At 37.6% G+C, this 10,056-nt stretch overlaps 1 protein-coding gene across 1 annotated transcript in view; it reads right to left on the bottom strand.

The window, feature by feature from the left end:
* Positions 1–5,820, bottom strand: part of LOC106883352 (cysteine dioxygenase type 1) — a 22,796-nt gene extending 16,976 nt beyond the window's left edge. Inside the window, exon 1 of the mRNA XM_014934326.2 lies at positions 5,565–5,820. Within this exon, the coding sequence (XP_014789812.1) occupies positions 5,565–5,757 (193 nt within the window). The 5' untranslated portion in view covers positions 5,758–5,820. The remainder of the gene's footprint in view (positions 1–5,564) is intronic.
* Between the last annotated feature and the right edge of the window lie 4,236 nt (positions 5,821–10,056).

Here is a 10,056-nt window from a genome sequence, read left to right as displayed (position 1 = left end):
ATATATATATATATATATATACATATGTATATATATATAAAAGAAGAAAAAGAAAATGGAAATTAGGAAGTTAATTGTTTGTTATTAACAGCAAATTAATCATCATCCCTTACACCTGTTTCAATTATATAATATAATATATAATATAATATGACCTAATATAATACATACTCTGCTGGGTGGTTGGTGTTAGGAAGGGCATCCAACCATAAAAATCCTGCCAAAACAGACACAGAAGTCTGGTGCTGGCCAGCTCCTGTCAAACTGTCCAGCTCATGCCAGCATGGAAGACAGACAAGATAGATAGATGCTCTATCTGTTCATTTTGTAACTACTAACAATAATAGTGAGTGAGCTCCAGATCAAGCTTGATAAAGCAGGTTCACAATCAAATGCATCCCATTCAGAACATGATACCATTCTATCTTTCTCCCAGGTATTGCATAGCAAGGACTGCAATGTATCCTGTTTTCCATGTAGTAGGGTGCAATCTGTGGGAAATTTGCTATTAGCTTTGATAACCAAATCTGACTTGTCCACCTTTCAGTCATTAAATTAGAAGATCCCTAACCCATCTAACAGCAGTGACACACTTGCTGTTAAGTGATCTTTATGATGTTTGTGTCCTGTTAAATTCAGTATGCCTTCTGCTTTCACGTTAGCTGCTGTAGAGCAACAGACTTTAAATCATTGAATTAACAGGCCAAATTTTGACAGAGTTCATGCACCGACAAGAAAAGGTTAAACTATTATCATATCAAATTTTATAGGTATCATTAACTTGTATATGCCTGGCTTTAATTACTGTTCACCTTTGAGCAATTATCACACACACACACACACATAAACATATTAAGTCCCAAAAAATGTATCTGGACTTAATTTCTCATGAGCATACTATTTATATGTATAATACAAATATAAATATCTGTGTGTATATATATATATATATATATATATATATATATACACACACATGTACATACACATATGTATATGTATGTGAGAGAGTTTTAGACGTGTGTGTGTAAGTGTATGTGTGTCTATGTATGTATATACATATATACAGATGCCAACTTTTAGTTTTCCTGTCTCATTGAATCAACACTTTGAACAGTTTTCATCCAGGAACTTTAACGTTCTCAAAGGCAGTATAGAATAAATGGTTTCAATTAAAGGAGTGGGGTGGTGCTAATGAAAGACTAAGGAAGAAAGTGTAAGAAAGAGAGAGAGGGAGAGAGAGAGTAGTTGCAATGTGGAGGGTAGTGGTGTTTCCTAATAGCCTGTAGTGCAATGCAGTTATGGTAATACACTTTTGAAATTTCAACAACTGGTTGGTGATGGGTAAATGAAAAGTGGTTAGATGTGTTGTAGATAATAAAAGAGAGAGGACAGTGAAATAGGGAGACAGAAAGGATAGAGAGAGAAAGAGAAAGTGCAAGGATGGAAGGGAAGAAAGGGAAAACTGATGGAAATAAGTTCAAAATAGCTTCTCCCACAGCCACCTTTTAGTGAATGTCATTGGTTGTTTTGTGTTTCAGGCTTCTGTTGAATGTCCTTGCAGCTTTTCATCAACCTAATGCACTTTTACTATTATCTGTGTTAATGCATATGTACAGGAAGAGTACTAAATAATATAGGTCTTTAGAGTATGGTCATCAGCAGCAGAAACAGCAGCAGTATTTGACATTAGGCAGGTTGGGGTTAAGAGTAGGATGGAGGTGAAGACAAAATCACACACCAATTCACTTCAGCCTTTGTCCAACAGACTTGCCATCTCCTTTCTCCCAGTCTTTTCTGTCACTACTACACAAGTCTCAGCTCTTTGAAGCTGGTTGGCTGGTCTTGTGCTACCTTTCCATGAGCACTCTCTACTGACTTAGCTTCTTTACTTGCTACCCATCTTTTCAGGGCCCTCCCTAACCACTAAATCCAGTCTTTCCTCCCCAGAAAATACTCAGCTCAGAATTACAACATAATGGCTGCAGTAACTTTTGAATTCTTCATATTGATTCTCAACTCATTCCAATGGCTCCCACCACTCATGCACTAGACCTACCTCTTCCCACTCTTTTGTCTCCAACTGTATCATCTTTCTACTCCTGCTGCTTACCCCAACCCCATTTTTCTGTATCGCTATATTCTTCTCAGCTCATGGTTCTTGTCTCATCCACTTTTCAACCCCATCTATTTTGGTAGTCTGCCTTTTCTACCCCTCATTCACTTTCCCATATAATCTTCAAAACCACCCACTTCTACTCAGCTTGTGCCTTAAGAGGCCACCGGGGCTCCTTATCATCACTTATGCCTTGCAGCTCCTACCGAACATTTTCTCAATCTCTACTGCTGCCTCTTTACCTCACCAGATGTGAGTAGCCATGCAGATCCCTTGGTAGGAATCTGCTCTATCCCTGTCATCTCCTAGCATGAAGATGACACCTCATTCATCTACCCCAAGGCTCCTACAAACCACATAGCAACCTCAATAGCACAGGTGGCACAAAAAAAAGCACCCAGGCTATGCTGTACAGTGGTTGGCATTAAGGACATCCAGCCATAAAAAATCATGCCAAAGCAAACACAGGAGCTCGATGTGGTCCTAGGACACATTGTATCCTGTCAAACCATCCCATTCATGCCAGCATGGAACATGGACATTAAATGATGATGATGATTGTGACAATGATGATGATGACGATTGTCTTGGTCATGAATCAAAGGCAAAAGATTTATCAACTCAGGTTTAAAGAGGCATATTGGATAACAGTCCTACATGTATTGCCAAAACAGAAAAAAAAAAAGACCAAAATGTTATTAAAAAAAACAAACCCAGAATAGTGACAGCTGGAATGCATTTAATCAATGGTGTGCTCATTCAGGTTTAATCTAACCAGGAGTTCTATCTATATATCTATATACTTTCAACAATTCTTTTGCATAGATTTGAAAATTAATACTGGGCTAATTTAATTGTCAATCTTTGTTTGGTCAATGGAAAATCTTCAATAGAGTGTTCATGGGTTCTCTTATATTGTGTTACAGATCCAGCAAATTTCCAAGCAAGTCAATCAGTCAGTTGATCTTTGTCATCTATATCTTGTCAAGCTCTGATTATGACCTTCATACTACTCTACTGGTGATTTTCATATAAAATTGGTTTCACCCTTTAGCATTTAACCTGGTTGTATCTGGCCCAAATATTCTGCTTTATGTTCAAACTTGCCAGGTCCAGCCTATCACACCCTACCCTTGATGTCATACTAAAAATAAACAATTACATCATCAATATTTCAAAGCTACGAGACAATGCAGGATTAACCCATTAGCATTCAGATAATCCTATCAAACATAATACTTATTTATTCACAATGTTTTGAATTAATCGTGTGTGTATTGCATAGCTTTGAGAGTTCAATAATGTGATTGTTTATTTTTAGAATGACATTGTCAACCAGATGTGAGGGGTCTGATCTAGCTGGTTTGAGCACAAAACAGAGAAAATATTTGGGCCAGATATAACTGGTTTAAACGTTAAAGGGATAATTTAAAACAATATGAATGAATAAACACTGCATTTGACAGAGCAATCAGAATGTTAATGGATTAAATAAGAATATTATGTGCAAATATAATACGGTAAACTCTCTTTCCAATTCAGTACCACTGGGAATGAAACATGGATAGCTGAATTTTCCAGATATCGCATCACTACTTTTTTAGATCATAGTGCCTGATAAAACTCATTGAAATCATGACGGCACCACCGTTCGAGCGTGACCGTTACCAGCATCGCCTTCCTGGCACTTGTGCCGCAGCATCGCGTTCCTGGCATGTGAGAAGTCATTCGAGCGAGATCGTTGCCAGTGCCGCTGGACTGGCTCCTGTGCAGGTGGCACGTAAAATACACCATTTTGAGCGTGGCCGTTGCCAGTACCGCTTGACTGGCCTTCATGCCGGTGGCACGTAAAAGCACCCACTACACTCTCAGAGTGGTTGGCATTAGGAAGGGCATCCAGGTGTAGAAACTCTGCCAGATGAGATTGGAGCCTGGTGCAACTATCTGGTTCACCAGTCCTCAGTCAAATCGTCCAACCCATGCTAGCATGGAAAGAAGATGTTAAATGATGATGATCAGTATTATCATTAATATTTTGCTTCATATTTGTTTCTGGTTTGCAAGATTCTTAATGTGAATTCATTGCATTAAAACAAATTTTCATGGGTCTAAAGAGAGTCATTATGCCAATATTACTAACACAAATACTTGTTCAATTCCACTCCTTTATTATTAGTCAATTGGTTAACTATCCAACTAATTAATTGATTATTTATTTAACTTGGTTAAACAGTAGGTCGTTTGTTTTGTTTTGTTTTTATATTGTTATTCAGAGATTTTCTTAATGCCACTGCTGTTCCCCCAACCCCTCTCCCACCATTTTGTGTCCAATTTGCCATGCTTGTATGGACTTGAAGATTCTAATGGAGTTTGTTGAGGCAGACTTTCTACGACAGGATGCTCTTCCTGTCACCAACTTTTGTTTGTTTCCCAGCAACGTAATATTTCCCCAATGGCTGGACAGAAGACTGGCAACAAACAACATAGCATATATGATGATGCTACTCATTTATAACCACCACATGATGTTAAGATAAACACACACATATATATACGATGGGCTTCTTCCAGTTTCCATCTACTAAAATCCACACATAAGGCTTTTGTTGGCCAGGTCTGTAGCAGAAGACACTTGCCCAATGTAGTTAGTACACAGTGAGATGAGATTGAACCTGAGACTAAATAGTTAGGAAGCAAGTTTCTCAATCACACACGCCATGCCTGTGCTTACTGTAACCTTTTACAGTAAGTATATTATCTCTTTATGTGAGATCTGAATTTCAGCTCCATGTATGAGTGTAACTTGACTAACAGGATTACTTGTACATTACTTTCAAAATACAATGATGACTTTTTCAGTTTCCATTTAATTTATCAGTAACCATGTTAAAAACTTTGTTTTAATACCTTACATAAAACATAACACGTGTTTGGTAAAAAATAAAACATGAATGACATATGCATACTGCTAACTTTTAATCAAAACGTAGATGAAGACTAATATCTTACCTTGCTGTTGGTATTATGCATAAAAGATTATTGAAAAATCATATAAAACTACATTCAGAGTATGTGTATAAGCAAAGCTATATTAAGAAAAAGTCATCATAGTTGTTACCTGTCATTTAATGTCTGTCTTCCATGCTGTAATGGGCTGGACAGTTTGACAAGAGCTGGCAAGCCTTAGGAATGTGCCATGCTCTTCTATCTGTCTTGACAGTTTTTACAGCTGGATGCTCTTCCTAACTCCAAAAACTTTACAGAAATGTAAATGGATATTGTGTTTAGACACAGGCTCCATCCCAAAGCCATTCCATTTTATAGATGCAAATATAAAGATACTTCAAAATTTGCAAATCAGGAATTTCAGGTAAGGGACTCTCAACTGTGCTAACTTCTAATATAAACAAAAAATAGTCAGGATTAACAAAAGAAAAGAATACTTTACCATTGATGTAAGTAACAGAGTTTTCTTCAAATATTGCCTCATGACTTTTGCTCATTTTTGATTCCTCTCTGGAGTCTGAGGGCCATTCAAATAGCTCTTCTTTAACAATTCCTGACAAAACTTTCAGGAAGCAATGAGATTCTGAATGGGAATGGATGCTGCTCCCTTGACTTTCATTCCAGCAGAGGATCATCAGGTTATATTTGCCATTTCCTTCATCTACAAGATTTCTAGTATATCTGTAAAGAAAAGAAAAAAAGCTGTATCACTATATCAGCCAACTTACTGGATGTTGTTAACACTGCTGGTCACAACGCACTTCCTTGCATTGTTGTTGCTTTCAAATGATACCATCCTGTTGTTTAGGTGGGCAGCACAATGCTGCCCTTGAATGGGATGCCAGTCTATCACAGGATTACCAATTTTACAGATGAGTTGGCTGGAGCAACATGAAATGAAGTATTTTGCTCAAGAACACAATGCATCACTGGACTGGCAATCAAACCCAAACCACAATACTGACAAATACATGTAACAAATTACAGATGCAGCAACTTGGACTGTAAGTTATGGTAACGTTAAAATCTCTGACTATTAAAAGATATACATAGGGTTGGCCAAAAGTCCTTTTGGTTTTTGGTAACACTAAACTTCAAGCACTTTACTAAGTTGCTAACTTCAGTGTGTCCCTTGTGAATATGCACTTGTTAGATACTTGATACTCCAGTGTAGTTTGATATGAACTTGTGAGAAGACAGGTTGTATTTTGTGTGCTAGGGATCACCCAGGAAATGGAGAACCAAAACAAACATTATCAACAACTCATGGTTTTGTATTTCAAAAAAGGTAAGCCAAGTGGCAGAAAACTGCAGGAAGACATGCACTGTATACAAAGAGGATGCAGTTGTAGAATATGTCTGCCAAAAGTGGTTTCCAAGATTTTTATCAGGAAATTTCTTGGTTCAAGATACACCTTGCTCTGGTCAGCCAACCAAGATTAACAGTGCAAAATGAAAGATTTAGTCGATACCAAGCCACACTATCTGACCAGGACAATCACAGATGTTCTCCAGATATCCAAACCAAGTGTTGAAAATCATTTGCCTCTACTTAGTTACATCAGCAGGCTTGATGTTTGGTCCCACACTAATTGAATGCAGCTAACCTCATCCAAAAGATTTTCATCTGCAATTTGTTGCAGAAACATGAAGAAAATGATCCTTCTTTTGAAGAGAATGGGGACAGGAGACGAAAAATAGATCATCTATAACAATATGAAGTGCAAACAATCATAGGGGAAGCACAGCGAACCACCACAAACAACATTCAAAACAAGATTTCATTTGAAATAGGTTATGCTTTCAATCTGGTGGGACAGAAGAATGTTGTGTTTCTACCCATGGACAGGACTGTCAATTTGAACATGTACTGTGACCAGCTGGATAAATTAAACACAACAATCCACTAGAAGCATCCAGTATTTGCTAATCATAAGAGCATTGTCTTTCATCACGACAATTCCAGACTGCACACCATTTGCAGACACAGCAAGAGTTACTCGGGCTTGGCTGGGAAGTCTTGCCATACTTTCCATATTTGTCCAACCTTGCACCTTCAGATTTCCACTTGTTTTGGTCTCTTCAAAATTCATTGAATGGACAGACCTTGAACTTTGAAAATGAAGAAAAAATTCATCTGGAAGAGCTTTTCACCAGTAAAGACAGGACACTCTTTCAGCTGGAAATAATGAATCTGCCCACAAGATAGCAAAAGATACTGAACAAAATGGTGAGTATATCATTGACTGAATAAATCGGTCTGTGAATTTTTGTTAAAAAGAAAAACAATAAAAAAACAATGGACATTTTGGCCAACCTAATTAAAACAAAATCTCTGACACTTGTAAATAATTTATACACACCAAGGGTGTCTAATATATATAGACGTACCATTTTAATAATGTTAACTTCATTGGCTGGGTTAATGCTTAATTGTAGAATGATTTATGTCTTCTAAGGAGGATACCTCATATGAACGGGTAACTAATACTTCTCTGATTATATTTCTAATTAATGAGTAGACTGCACACATGTTTCAATAAATTTTCAATATAATCAAGGCTTTACAGTAACATACTGGTTGTAGACATTGTTGTTGTTGTTGTTGTTGATAGTAATGTTGACCAATTAAAATCTCATTATTATTCATATTAAAATGTAATTTTCACTGAGACAATAATTTAAATATGATCACTTTAATGCAGGTGATTGGTCACATAGAGTTGATCTTGTAAGGATTAATAAGAAGGCAGCTGCAATAATTGATTTAACTAAATGAACAGGCATAGCTGTGTGGTTAAGAAGTTTGGTTTACAGTCATATGATTCTGGATTCAATTTCACCTTCAACAAGTATCTTCTTCCATAACCTCATCATCATTTAACATTTGCCCTCCATGCTGTCATGGGTTGGACATCAGTATCCATTATTTAATCTCAGGCTTCTGAGTGAAATTTGGGATAAAAACTGCAGGAGTCCACTGGATGGTATATACATAAGTGTGTGTGTGTGTGTGTGTGTGTGTGTGTGTGTGTGTGTGTGTGTGATTGATGCAAGACATGAAGATCAGCGAAAATATTGCTGATAAACAGGTGCATCAAACAAAATAATACTTTGTAGTGTTTATTCCACCCGAGTAATACTGACAATCCCTGGTCACTCTCACCATTAGGAAAACAGTGCGTCAGAAACTGGCTCATTAGGAACCTACGACCAACACCACCTTTTGATTGACTCCCTCTATGCAGTAGATTTTAATTTGATCAGAAATGGTAATGACCTGGGCTATGATGACACTGATAGATGAAATTTCAAGAGGTGCTGAACTCTGTATCTGTATGACATCACCGATTACTAACACTATGTGGAGCATAGGTTTTGTGCATCTTGAATTACAAAAAGATTAAAGAGGTGATTTACAAGTGAGTCTGTAATGAGTGTGATAGTGACAATATTGTGATCCAAAGTTCAAGATAAAGAACTCTGTACAGTTGTACTCTAATAAACAGCTGTTCTGTGCTGGCAGACATATGGAGTAATCTTAGATGATTTACTGTTGGTAGTGTTGTTGTTACTGTCATTATCAGATTCATTATTTCAGCTTCTGGTTGTTAGTTTCAATTTATCTCAATATCTTATATTCTTGTATTCTGTGAAGAACTGTGTCAGTCAAGTCATAGGTTCCCGATGGGCCAACCATTGATACACTGAATTTCTAATGGTGAAAGATGACATGCTGCACATGAAAGCTATCTTCCCATCTAATCTTCCTTTGATGTCGCTGCACCTCTTATGTGTCCATAGCTTACACTGGGTACATTTTATGGAGTTTCTACCTCCACCTTTTCTACAGATCGAGCAGGGGTGTGTGATGAGTTTGCCTTCCTACTTACTAGAACTTTGGTCTTTGCTACATTGATTCTAAGCTTCGCTTCCACACCCGAAATTTCTTCCCTAGTTCTGGTAGTGATTCTGCTATGAGGGCCTGGTCATCAGCATAGAGGAGTTCCCAGGGGCAACTCGTCTTGAATTCCTCTGTTATTGCCTGGAGGACTATGATGAATAAAAGGGGACTTAGGGCTGATCCTTGGTGGACCCCTTCTTCTACCCGAAATTCTTCACTATACTCATTGCCGATCCTAACCTTACTAATGGCCTCTCTGTATAGGGCCTGTACAGCCCTTATTAACAATTCGTCTATCTCCAGTTTCCACATGGCACACCAGATATGGGATCGGAGGTCCCTGTCAAAGGCTTTCTTCAAGTCCACAAATGTTAAGTATAGGGGTTTATCTTTAGTTAGGTATTTCTCCTGTAGTTGTCAAATCAGGAATATAGGATCAGTGGTGCTTCTACCTGGTATATACACATGTATACACACACACAAATATATACACACAGACACACACACTCACACATATGTAAATGCATATATATATAAGTAAGATTCAGTTGAATTAGATACTTAAATTTAGGCACCTTGTTAGGTCAGAATAATATACACACACAACAATATTATGTAAATATCAAACTTAGTACAGAGGTACCTGTAGGAATGGTATTCTTGCAGTGTGTGTATACAATTAGAAGCAGCTGAGTGAAGAAATCCACTCTTGAGCTATTCAAACATCAATATCTATAAAACACAAGATGTTTGTGTGTGTGTGTACGTGATGTGGGTTATGCACGTCCACAAATTAGCACGCATGTCGCTCCAATTTTAGGAGGACATTGTTCATGACCCTAGCTGTGTTTTTGTCAACTTTTTCTCACAGAGGCACCCGCGTATAGCTGTAAAAATCGATAAACTTTTACCAATTTTGAAGTTTGTTGACATGGCGAAGTCAAATCTGTGCGTACGCGCGTGAAGGAGAGAGAGCAAGAGAGAGAGAGAGAAAGAAAGAAAGAGAGGGAGAAAGAAAGAAAGAGAGAGA

Source organism: Octopus bimaculoides, chromosome 18 (genome assembly GCF_001194135.2).
Source record: "Octopus bimaculoides isolate UCB-OBI-ISO-001 chromosome 18, ASM119413v2, whole genome shotgun sequence".
Taxonomy (NCBI): Eukaryota; Metazoa; Mollusca; class Cephalopoda; order Octopoda; family Octopodidae; genus Octopus; species Octopus bimaculoides.
Note: the sequence above shows the minus strand (reverse complement) of the source record. Positions and strands in the feature narration are given on the sequence as shown.